The 12,792-nt window shown below is 52.6% G+C and overlaps 1 protein-coding gene across 7 annotated transcripts in view; it reads right to left on the bottom strand.

Annotated features, from left to right (window-relative positions):
* Nfasc (neurofascin) overlaps positions 1-12,014 on the bottom strand; it is a 74,545-nt gene extending 62,531 nt beyond the window's left edge. For 5 of the 7 annotated variants that reach the window (XM_059280153.1, XM_059280154.1, XM_059280155.1 and 2 more), the window contains exons 1-4: positions 11,924-12,014; positions 5,963-6,068; positions 2,746-2,942; positions 2,299-2,421 (exon numbers count right to left, since the gene is read on the bottom strand). In XM_059280153.1, the coding sequence (XP_059136136.1) occupies positions 2,299-2,421; positions 2,746-2,942; positions 5,963-6,068; positions 11,924-12,014 (517 nt within the window). Of the gene's footprint in view, positions 1-2,298; positions 2,422-2,745; positions 2,943-5,962; positions 6,069-6,893; positions 6,912-11,923 lie in introns of all 7 variants that reach the window. The other 2 variants (XM_059280150.1, XM_059280151.1) reach the window with 1 other exon arrangement.
* Positions 12,015-12,792: the final 778 nt, after the last annotated feature.

Below are 12,792 nucleotides of genomic sequence, written 5' to 3'. Positions count from 1 at the left end.
CTGCTGAGGGTCTACTGTGTGCCAGGTCACACGTTCCAGGGGGTTGGTGAAAGACAGATAAACCTTCAGGATAACAGGACAGAAGGAAGAGGTGGTGTGGAGAGGAGAACACACTGGGGAGGAAGGGCGGGGTGGCAGAAGGGACCTTGTCCTCTTGGGAGTCCTGAGCCGAAGCCTGAGGTCTGCATGTCTGCGTCAGGCACAAAAGACAGAGACGCTGCAAGGTCCTGAGAAGCTGGAGGAGTGTGCCTGAGGCTGAAATGGCGTGGTCTAGCCCAGAGCTGAAGGGTGTAGGGATGAAGGAGAAGGACTGGAGAGGCAGAGGAACCAGGTCATGGAGGAGGCTGTCCCAGGTAAAGGAGTCTGGGCAAGAGAGGAACCAGTGAGAGCATTCAAACGAGGCTACCTGACCCCGTTCTTTTTTTTTTTTTTTTTGGTTTTTCGAGACAGGGTTTCTCTGTGTAGCTTTGCGCCTTTCCTGGAACTCACTTGATAGCCCAGGCTGGCCTCGAACTCACAGAGATCCGCCTGCCTCTGCCTCCCGAGTGCTGGGATTAAAGGCATGCGCCACCACCGCCCGGCTCTGATCCCGTTCTTAAAGCCGAAGAAGACCTGTGATGAATGAGATTTAAACCAGGTGGAAGCCAACAGGGCTCTGGCTGAGGAGATATGGGTAAGGACAGAAATAAGAGGGCCATGAGAGCTGCTCAAGAGGTGCCATGGATCTGTCTCAGCAACAAACAGGATGTAAGAGGTGAGAGAAGAGGGTCCGAACTAACCCACCCACGGACAGCCAGACATCCTTCCCCACAGATGTGAGGAGGCAGAGAGGGACGATGGCCGTGTACAAAGCCATCCTCTCCTGGCTGTACTGCTTCCCTGCACAGCCTCATCGGAAACAGGCTGGACAGTCAGGGTAGACGGACTGATGGACGGTAGGCAGGTAGGTAGATGGATGTATAGGATGATGGATGGGTGGCTAGACAGATGGGTGGATAGATGGGTGGGGAGGGAGGGACAGAATGAGGGACAGCAGAGGCAGACAGGTGGGCATAAAGGGAGAGGGGAGGGAAGTCCAGGGAGATGGGCAGGGAGTGAGAGCCAGAGGGCCAGGGTGGAGGGCAGTGAGGGCTCATCTCTCCTCCTCTGTCAGTGCTCCCTATTGTTTTAATTGAAAACGTGGAAAAAACCAAAGTCTTTGCAGAGCTGGGTGAGCATCGGTCCACAACGGATCCAGAACCATCTCTGGGTGCTGTTACCTGGTCTCCTGCTCCACACTTATCTCCCTTCACCACCTATGGACTATGTCAGTCTCCAACTCCCCTCCTGACTTCCAAGGGTGGGGACTGGAGTAGAACCAGACGGATCCAAGATGGAACAAAACTGTCAGCCCAGGTTATCCTCTTGAAAACACTTGCTTTCTTCTTCTTTTGTTATTCTTCAGCTTCATCAGGGCAGGCACCAAGGACTTCCTGCGCGTGTGGCCCAGCTCTGAACACTCCTTACCTCTACCCCACCTCCCTCACGCACATGCGGATGGTGGTTCTATTTTTTCCAGAAGAGGCAGCAGAGGCTCAGAGTTGCTGCTTTTTTTGTTTTTGATTTTGAGAGGTTTTTTTTTTTTTTTTTTTTTTTTTGTGCAGCCTTGGCTATCCTGAAATTTGCTCTCTACGTCAGACTGGCCCCAAACTCACAGAGATCGGCCTGCCTCCCCCTCCCCATCCCATCCCACCCCCTACCCCTGGCCTCAGTTCTGGGATTAAAGGCATGTGCCACCTCCACCCAGCTAGGGGCTCAGAGCTTTGAAGCACCTTGCTCATGACCACACAGTAATATCAGCCTCTCTGTGTAGCTGTTTTGCATCACGAGGCCACTTCACATCTGCTTCTCACAAGGGGTTTGTTGTTGTTATTTTGTTTCTTGCTTCGGCTTAAAGATCCAGGGGAAGTCCGCCCTGGTGGGGAAGGCTTGTTGGCAGAAGTATGAGGCGGCTGGTCACACAGCATCCACAGTCAGGGAGCCGAGAGGCAGGCTGCTGCTCGGCTTGCTGTCTCCTTTTTACTTAATCCGGGATCCCAGCCCATAAAGTGGTTACCACCTATATTTCATAGGTTTTTTTTTTTTTTTCATTTTAATTAACCTACCTAGAAATCCCTTACAGACAGGGATTTGTCTACAAGATCATTTGAGAGCCTGTCAAGTTCACAGTTAATATATTAACCGTCATACTTCCCATTCAACCCACCCACCACATGCCCTGGAGCTGGGCTCTCGGTGAGGCCAGGCTTCCATACTTACAGCTGCTCATCCAGAAGATGACTGGGGACGGGAGGCCAGGCGGGGGGTTGCACTGCAGTGTCAGGGGGGCACCCTCTTGAACCACGACGGGGTCTAGGTTTTCCTTGGGCCACAGGGGAGATTCTGAGGAGAAACAGAGGAGGGGGAAGTGAAGCTGATGGCCAGAGCCTGGCAGGCTCAAGAGAAGGGGAAATGGGAGAATCGGGGAGGTAAGAGAGAGGACATAGAGGGTGGCTCTTGAAAGGAGGGAGAAGCTTTTTGTGACATTGGACTCTCGTCTTCAGACCTCCTCTCCCTTTCTCCAGTGCTCAGAGTAGCTGGTAACGTTGTACCGGCTAGTCTGGAAGGTTTCTTTCCAGGAATCTTTCTGGGGTGGAAGAGGACAGAGCTTCCCCCATGCCCCCTACACACCAGGGAGCCAGCACCAGCCCCGTCCCTGGCACTCACTGGACACCTGCAGGCGGATCCGGTTGCTAAGTGCAGTGCCGAATTTGTTTCGGGCAAAGCACTGGTATTCCCCTTCATATTCCTCAGGTCGTCCACCGCTGCGGAAGTCAATCACCAAGGTCCCAGACCTCCTCCTCATGGACACTCGTGGGTCCTTGGCAATATTGAAGAACCTGCTGTTTCGAGTCCAGTGAAAGCTGTGAATGACAGGGGCCGCCTGGTCAACCGTATGTGAGGGCTGGAATAGGTCAGTTCCTAAAGCCTGACTCTGTGGCAGACTTCTACTCCATCACCCTACCTCCATGCCAGTGGACCCAGTCCTGGCTGGGAAGAGCTACCTGATACGCTTGGGAGAATGCAAAGGCCCAGGTCATGTCTACTGGGACTGTACACACTGTTAGTGCTGTTACTAGCTAAGGCTGGCCATGAGTAGTAGGTACCCAGTTTCTCCAGTGGGTTCTGTTCTGTGAGCACCTAACTAGGGGATATGCTGTAGAATATTATTTTAAGATGTGTTACATTTGTTTAATGATGCAAAGATGTGTTGCATTCTTTTATGCTGCAATTGTTTAACTCTGTGAAGCTGTGATACTTTGCCTGCCTAAAACACCTGATTGGTCTAATAAAGAACTGAACAGCCAATAGCAAGGCAGGGCTGGCAGGCAGAGAGAGAATAAATAGAAGCAGAAATCTGGGAAGAAAGGAAGAAGGAGCAGGAACAAGGAGAGGAGGACATCAGGGGCCAGCTGCCTAGACACACAGCCACCCAGCCACACAGCCACACAGCCAGCCACGGAGTAAGAGTCAAAGTAAGATTACAGAAGTAAGCAAAGGAAAATGCCCAGAGACAAAAGGTAAACAGGATAATTTAAGTTGAGGAAAGCTGGCAAGAAACAAGCCAAGCTAAGGCCAGGCATTTATAATTAAGAATTAAGCCTCCGTGTGTGATTCATTTGGGAGCTGGATAAAGGACCCCCCCAAAGAGCAAAAGAGTAAAAAACAACCAACACCAGGGACAGACAGTGGTTTCTTAAAAAACAGAGTCAGCTGCTTTCTTTACCTAGTGACATTCCCGGGCTTCTCCTAGGAATGCAAACTCCTTATTTCACCAACGCACATGTGCCAAGGTGCCACCTCTCTGCTCTGCCACACCTTAATAGTGCCATTTGCTCTGAAGACAGCATGGGTGGCACAGGCTGCCTGTTCCGAGGTTGACAAGTGCTTCATGGGGACCATGGGACAGCAGCGTGGGGACCATGGAAGGGCAGCTTTGGATGAACTGGCAGGCTAATGACACAGAGCTGGAAAGAGCCTAAACTATCCCCCTGGGCCTGGGGGGTGGGGGCTCAGCAGCAGAGCACTTGTCTAGCATGTACAAAAATCTAAGTTCTACCCTTCATATTGAAAAAGGAGGAAGAGGAGGAGAGGAGGAAGGATGAAGTCATCGTCACCATCATCATCATCATCATCACCACCATCACCACCACCACCATCACCACCACACCATCATCATCACCTTCATCATCATCATCATCATCATCATCATCATCATCATCATCACATTCTCATCTTGTCCTGGGAGGATGTCACAGCCAGCCGCACACATTTTTGGCTCCCTGTTCTGTTGTGGTACAGACACAGCAAGGTGCAAGAACAGCAATGGCCGCTTAGAGTCCTTGTCCCCACAGAGGACCCATGTGGAAAAGACCAGTCTTAGAGGTCTAGTGTTCTGACTGGCCTTACAGGGTGACTCCCACTGGGGATGAGGGAATCCCGGCTGGTTCTGGGTCATCATTCTTGGTTAGACTGTCTCACACGAACCCAGGGGCAGAGTGAACTTCCACCCTGCATTGTTTCCCTGATGCAGGACACACGCTGCCACTTTGAAAACGGAACACATTATTTAACATCTTCACTTTGCCAGGATATGCCATTTGGCAGAAATGGATCTGGCCTTGGTGGTCAAGGAGTGGGTCTAAACCCTGGTTTAGTCAAGCTGGTGACTGGTAGGAAGGGTGTTTAAAATCACCCTCTCTCCTCAGGAAGACACTGGTCCTGCCACAGAGGAAGAGGGGCAGATGAATAAGGCCATGTAACAGCACAAAAAAGTCCGGATAGGACAGGTTTCTCCTTCCTGCCTACTGACCTCAAATTTGAGACAAGCAAACACAAGCTCAGAATGAAAGCCTTGAGTTAGCGAGGAAGAAGGACTTCCTGAAAGCTGAACATGGGGTGGATGATGGCCACACAGCAGCACAGCATGTTACACCAAAAGTCTGAAAATAACATCGAGCTGTGTCTAGTGGCACACACCTGTAACCCTAGTACTTAGGGAGGGAGACTGAGGCAGGAGAGTGATGAGTTTGAGGCCAGCCTGGGATACACACTGAGAATCCAGGGTTTCACTGCAACAGAAACAAGCATTTTAACGTCTTCATCCTGGTTTCCTTGTGAGGTAAATTTCCTACTTTGCTAAAACAGGTAAAAATCCCACAAACACAAGGGCAGTTCTGGTTTTTTTCCAGAAGAGACAATGGAGGCTCACAGCTCTGAAGCACCTTGCTCATGACCACACAGTAATATCTGCCTCTCTGCACAGCTGTTTTGAGCCACGTGGCCACTTCACATCTGCTTCTCACAAGCTGGCTCGCCTGTGTGGCACCTGGTAAATGTCAATGGATGTTGTTTGGATGGATGAACCAGACATTTTTAAAAAGAGATTTGTTTTACCTTGAATTATGTATGGGAGTATGTGCAGGGGTATGTGTGGGTATAGAGGGGTATGTGCTGAGATGTGGGGGGGATATGTGTGGAGGGGTGGGGGGGGGAGGATATGTGGGGGTTATGTGTGGGTGTGTGTGGGGTTATGTGCAGGGGGAGGATGTGTGGGTGTGTGGGTATGGGGGATATGTGTGTGGGGAGGGTATGTGGGGGTTATGTGTGGGTGTGGGGGGGTATATGCACTTGATTGCCTGTGGAGGTCAGGTGCAGTGGATGCTCCTGGAGCTGGAGTTACAGGTGACGAGGATGCTTGGAATTGAGCTCAGGACCTCTGCAAGTGCAGCACTCACTGGTAACCATCGAGTCATCTCTCAAGCTCTGTGCCAAGCTTTTCAGTTTACTTGCCTTGTATGTATATATGTATGTTTGCTTGCAAGTATGACCAAGAGGTGGGCCAGGTCAACGGTGATTTTTCAGGTCCCTCCCCTCCACTCACCTGGGGGCAGGGTTCCCTTTAGCTTCACATTCAATCAGGATGTTATCACGGGGGTCCACGATGTGGTCCTTCACTGACTGCTTGGTGATAGTTGGGGGCTGGGTCACTGCAATGGGACACATGTGGCAAGGGTCAGAACTGCAAGGACCTGCCCTGAACTTGGTTTAGGGAGGGGCTGGAGTCAAGAGCACCAGGAGCCACCCGGGCAAGCAGGCAAGGCAAGCAAGCAGGTATGAGCGGTACCCTAGTCTAAAGATGCAGCTTCTCAAACGGGCTTGCAGGATGGGGGTGGATGTCAAAGGTGGAGCATAGGAACCCCTTTAAGAAGGTCCAGTCTTGGGGTTGGAGATTTAGCTCAGTGGTAGAGCGCTTGCCTAGCAAGCGCAAGGCCCTAGGTTCGGTCCTCAGCTCCAGAAAAAAAAAAAAAAGAAGGTCCAATCTCCCTCTGAGCAACTGAAAACTGGGCTTTGTTTCATCCAGGATCACACACTGCACAGGGCACAACAGATCCTGCTACGTGTGTGCTGAGTGGATACAGGCACGAAACCAGCTATGACTGCAGAACGCAGGGCTGTGATGGTTCTGAGCCACGAGTCTCAACAGACGGCCAGACTGCTGAGGCCAGAGCCAAGAGAGGATTCAGGCCCTTAGAGCTTCTCGAGGGCTTCCCTGTGTACCAGCAAGCTGGTGTTCTGCCCAGGGGTGCGGTGGCAGCCGCCAGTGGATGAAGGAGCTGCATTAGCTATGGAACATCTGTAGACCTTTTTCTGACCACCTCCCCACCCCCTGTCCTGGGGACATCATCTTCCATTCGCAAAAGACTCACGATAGGTTCCAAGCCCTGTTTCCTCAGCTGGCCTTTCCCCAGCCCCTCCTCCCTCCCTCCAACCTCCCAGAGGCTCAAGGGCATGGAGGCACACGGGGCACTTACGCTCATTCTGAATGCTTGCTGTTAGTTCCAGTGGGTTAGCATTGGGAGGGGGAGAGAAGGAGAACACTGTTATTGCACACAATTGACCAGCTAACTGTAGGGCGTCCTCTTGCCCTAGCGTACAGGGTTGTGGGTAGGGAGACATGGGAACAGCACTGGGCATGAGGGTTTCTCCCAGATGCGGAGCTTGGCAGAAGAGCCAGGCAAGGTTGGAGAACAGACCCAGCAAATACTTCATGGAAAAGATGTAACACCAGGGAGACCGAGACTATACAGCAGGGCAGGACCAGTAACCAATGGAGATGTCATCAGGGATGTCCAAATGTCCCCAAATGATAACGCTGCCTGAAAGAGACCCCCTCAGATGCTTCCTGGTATCTGATTCCATTGAGGGATGTGGGAGCACATCCTTGGTGCACAGGCTCAACATGGAGATGCTGGAGAACCAGTAGATGAGTGGACTTTAACCACTTGTAAGGGACAGGGGCCTAATGTACAGAAGCGCTGAGGGCCCAGCATCCCATTCCTTTATTATACTGTTTCTCTCATACACAAAAACATGTTCCATAAAAGTCCTGTTCCTGGCTGACAGGATCCCGGCATGTGACCGAGTCCACCACTCTTTCTTGTGTCTCCCACAAATGGGACAAAGAGGTAGCGGCACACATCCTCACCAGCCGCGTCCGAGCACACGGGCCGTGCACAGGTGTGCTCCTGCTTCTCACACGCTACCCAGCAGATGAATCACTGCAGCTAGAGAAGATGCAGGCTCTGGCTGGGATGGCCTGCTGGAGAGCTTCGACTCACTTTGTTGTTTTCTTTCAGTGCTGGGGGTGGAACCCAGGCAAGTGCTCTACTACGGAACCTCATCCATTCCAAGTCCTACATTCCTGACAAGGGCCTCGGTGGTGCTGGAGCCTACGAACTGTGCCCTGGGTAGCACAGTGGAAAGATGTGGAAAGCAAGCCTTGGTGCAAACAGATGTGGAGAAAAGACAAGAGATGTCTCCAGGACTCTTCGGTGTCTTTTCTTAGGCTACCACAAGGAAGCAACATGACATCCTCATGTCACGCTGGTGCAGGGGTCAGGCACGCATGGGCACTGTGGGCTTCCTTTTCCAGAGTGAGTGCTGTTGGGGAGAGCAGGAGGTAGGGGGCTTTGGGGCAGAGTCATGGTGACCTTGATGTCGTCCCACCAGAGTAAAGAGACTTGGAGGAGGAGGTGCAGGCTCAGAAAGGGCAGCCTGCAGAGAGCTAGGGCTCACCTAGGCCCAAGAGAGTACAGAAGCAGAGAAAAGGCCATGGAGAAGGGACGGTGTGTGGCGGGAATGAGCAGGCCACCATGCAGGCTGTCAGCAAGGGAAAGTCTCCATGGTATGGTCTTTATAGGGGTTCCGTGAGCAAGGTGGTGTGGGCCTCAGAGCAGTGAAGGGACATTCTGCTTTGTGCTTGTCCAGGTCCGCCTGGGCTGGAAACAAAGGAACGAAAAGCCCAAGGAAAGGCATGAGGTTCTGCACGCGGGCTCTGCACGCGGGCTCTGCACGCCGGCTCTGCACGCCGGCTCTGCACGCGGGCTCTGCACGCAGGCTCTGTGGCGCTTTTGGCTGCAGCACTTTCCCCTGTCTATAGCTTTCCTGCCAAGAACAGGAAGTCTATAAAGACCCAAAGCCGGTGGGGCTCGCACAGGAGGAGATACGGAAGGGAGAGGGCCAGTCTCCAGACAGCTAGGACTGGCACTTAAGCACATTCCTTTTGACCACCGGCTGGGCTCTGGCTTCATTTCAGGACACAATGGTGCCTCTTGGTCCTCATGTACCCTGCTCCCAGGCTCTGGCCCCCTTCCACGGCATCTTGAATTCAAGGAGGGGTGGTCACATGACTACGGTCCTGCGGACGCTGGCTTCGGAGACAGAATGTATACTAGCTTCCCCAGAGGTTGTTGCAGAGCTTTCAAAATCCATCCTTAGTGGGTTAGCGACACTGTTGTCCTTGACATTGTGGCCAAGGGAAAGTGGAGATAACTTCAGCCAGTGGAGACTCCCAAGTCAGCCTAGAACTGGCTGATTGCTGACCCTAGCCCCACCTGGGTAAGGGCTTCTTGAGCATCTCTTTGCCTAGTGGGACAATGACATCTTAGTCACCACCCCGCTCCCGAGGGATTTATTGCAGGGACAGAAGGAAGCCAGAAGACAAGCTGTGATGGAGAGAGGTTAATGGGGACAACCTGTCTGTCAAGGACAGCAGTGCTCTTCTCCGTCACCCCACCACACACTCTTCTTTCCTTTCACGAAACTTGCTGTCTGACGATGTCGGAGAATGAGTTTGGTCTTTTGGTTTCCGAGAAGGAGAAAACGGCCCCGTAATCCATCTCGGTGGTGGTGAGCAGGTGCCTGTCCTGGCTCGAGGACTCTGCCTTCAGGCCTCTCTTTTCTTTCTGGGTTCTGGTAGTTAGTTGATCTCTGGGCTCCATCCTGGGAGGATGGAGGATGTGGGGTGGGCGTGTTACTGAGGCCATCCCATATGAGGGTGGGGAGGAGCATCTCTCCATTCCACTGTCCTCTTCTGTGGGCTCCTAGGAGAAAATCCTGAATCCTCTTGAGTGGAAGGAAAATGGAAGTACAGGCAAGCTTCCAGGAGACTCACTTTTTGGCAAGGCCGTTCTGGCTGATGAGGTGACCCATTACTTTTTTAAGGTCATGCTGTTCTCCTCTAGGCTAATGGGAGGGAGGTGGCGTGTGACTTCACTGGCAAGGCAATGGGAGCCAGGGGCTGAGCGCGTCAATAAGGGATTGTGCAGCCATCCAGGACGCTGCTCTAGAAAGCTGCTGTGACAAGCGCCAGAGTGGAAGCAGTGCCCTGCCCCAGAGGCACAGAGATTGCCCTGGAGGGGCAAATGAGTGAGACACCAGGCAGGACAGTCTCTAGTCCCATCCCCTCAGCCCCACCGTACCAGCAAAGAGGATGAGTCAGGAACACCTGACTTGTCCCAAGCCCAGATGGCAGGTAGGCTCCGAGAACGTGGGAAGGGCTGTGGTTAAGGCAGGGGAGAAACTTGCTGAGGAAATCCTTGTCCTTGCTGTGCCATTGTTCTGAGTTCAGTTTCTGCGGAAGAGTCGTTGAAATTGGTCTGTAGCAACTAGGGAGGTGCTGTGCTTTATAGGGTGTCCATCCTGACACAGCCTGAACCAACTACAGCCACACGGTAGAGAGGTCCTCTCAGGGAGCTGCTGTCAGGTGCTGACTCTGCCTCTTCCCTGGCTCCCTCACCTGTCGGCGAAGGATGGCACCGACATCCAGATTTCCTGTGAGATCTCACATATGGTGAGATCATCACCACTCTGAGGACTCTGTCTGGCCTAGGGCAGTTGCAATTCCAGTGAGGTCCAAGGACTAAAAGGAAGCAGGACCATCACACCCTAGCAGAGTCAAAAGACCTGATTCCCTTCTGCCTTTATCATCACGACAAGTGTGACCCTAAGCAAGGAATGGCCTGGTCTGCGTAGACCACATGAAGGGATGGGTCCTCCCTGTCCTCCTCCAGGATGCTGGGATGGGGAGTCAGTGGAGAGGAAGTTAGGGTTCTCAGGCTTCTGCCTCAGGCAAGTACATGGGTTTCCTGTTATATCCCCGTCTCCAGGCGAGCTTAGACATCCCTATTTTCAATACAGAAGCCCTAACCATCTATTCCTGTGTTCACGCTGCAGGAGCCCCTCCCCCACCAGCCCTGTGTATCTCACGGCAGGTGAGTGAGAAGTGGCGGAGGAGAAATGAGCCTTCACCGTGTTCTCGCTAACCTAATTTCCTCAGCACCCTCCTCTCCAGGGACACGCCTTTATCACGCCGCTTATTAGACTGTCTGCCTGGCTGTTAATGAGACTCTCCTTGAGCCCACCACGGACGGTCACCATGGGAACGCTGGTCCCACAGCTCCCCTCTCCCCCCCTTCCATGTATAGAGATACTCGGGCAGCAGTGGTCTTGGCCAGCTTGCTTCTGGGATCAATTCCTAGTTATTACTGGTCTCTGTCATCCAGAAGTGTAGACTCCTCTTGGGTAGCTGTGACTGGAGTGGAGGAGGTCTGACTTTAGAGCTCTGTGGGGCCGTCTTGGAGGCCACCTTCACCTCCCACCTCCTTCAGCCATCTGTTAACTGGAGAGAGTCCAAGTCTATCTTGGCGTCACATGGACTCCATGAATTCCTTGAGGCAGAGAGCAGGGGGCAGAGGTGCTGTGCCTGTACCTTAGTGCTAGGACGCTGAGATACACGGCACACGTGTCAAAACTGTGGCAAAGGGGTGTGTGTTTACAAACAGGGCCGAGGAACAAGCAGCCAATCGACAGCCACCAGTGAACACAGTACCAGAGAGGGTGACTAGAGAACCAGACATCGGTTCAGCGTGTCAGGTTCAGACAGGGCTCTGCCACCAGGAGCAGAAACGAGTTCCGTATTTGGGTAGCTATGAGGGAATGCTGGGACAGGAAGAACCCATGCCCGGCTCTCCCACGGTAACATGCTATAGCTTCACATAACTGGCTGTGTCTTTTACAAAGATAATGTCCTTGCCAATCCTCTCCCAGGCTATCCACCATCATCCTTATTACTCCAGCCAAGACCGGGTATCAGCTCTGGGTGTATCAAGTTAGAGAGACTAGTAAGGACACCCCACCACTCTTGATCCCAGAAACTGCTTTTAGAAAGGGTAAGTCAAGGCTAAGGATATGCTGGTAAATATGAGGAGACAGGAGAACTCCAGGTGACCCTCAGAATTTCAAACTATGTTACCCTTGATTCCACTCAGCAGGTTCCAGGCCGCACAGACACCAGCTTATCCACAGCCCTATGAAGAGGCCTGCATCTTAGTTTCCAATTTCCCAGTGGGAGCCTACATCAAGTCTTTGGAGAAAAACCCAGCTCTGAAGCCTGAAATCCACCATCACTCCCCCATCGACCTCTCGCCTCCCTGACCTCTCTCCCCAACATCCATCCCTCCACTATCAGGAGCAAAATGAATAGAGCCGGCACAGAACTCACGATCCATCGGAATCTCAATGGCCTCTCCGAGGCTGAGGAGGAAGAGGATGAGGGCTATGTGGACCCAGGGTGGTGCCTGCTGCCTGTCCATCCTCAGCACCGGGCCTTGCTCCCAGCTGCCCAGCCCACGGGCTCTCGATGCCTTGTGCCGCTCTACGTGGGCTTTCCAGACAGTGTTCAGCTGGAGAGAGAAAACAGCAACAAGTGAGTTTCTCTTGAACTTGTGTTTTGCTCTACTCACACCCCCAGAGTTTCAAAAGACTCAAGGAGCCTCTTGGCCACAGATTGGGAATCTCCTAGACCAGGGTTTCTAGCCTTGGGACAAAACAATCCACGGCTTAGGGACTGTCCTATATATTGTAGGGTGTTGGAAGTGCTCCTGATCTTTACCTACCCAATGTCAGTAGAGCCAGCCAGCCCTGCTGCCAATAAAAAAAAAATCTCTGGACATTGCCGCTTGTCCCAGATGTCCCAGATGCTGCAAGTGGCATCTCTAGAGGACAAATCCACCGATAATTAAGACCCAGCATGAAGTAAAGGCAACGCTGCATCGAGGAGTCATTAAAACACACACTGGCCTAGAGGTCCTGGATAGATGTACCAGCTCAGAGCCTCCCTGGACCACCTGCTGAGTGTGCCTGGAGCAGGATGTGTTTGGGTAAGGACACAGGAATAAGACCTCATGAAGACCTATGGAGAGATGGGAGGACTGTCCAAAGAGAAGGGATGAGCTGTGACTTAAGTTCAGTACTCTTAAGACTGCCTGAAGCGCCTAACTGCTCCAGCCTGCCAGCATCACGGGGCCAAGTCAAAGGGGAAGGCTGATGTGGAGTCTCCAGAATCCCCCAGCTTTCCTCAGTGAGCATCTG

The sequence above is a fragment of the Peromyscus eremicus genome, chromosome 15 (genome assembly GCF_949786415.1).
Source record: "Peromyscus eremicus chromosome 15, PerEre_H2_v1, whole genome shotgun sequence".
In the NCBI taxonomy this organism is placed as follows: Eukaryota; Metazoa; Chordata; class Mammalia; order Rodentia; family Cricetidae; genus Peromyscus; species Peromyscus eremicus.
The sequence above is the reverse complement of the archived record's forward strand: the minus strand, read 5'-3'. Positions and strand labels throughout refer to the sequence as shown.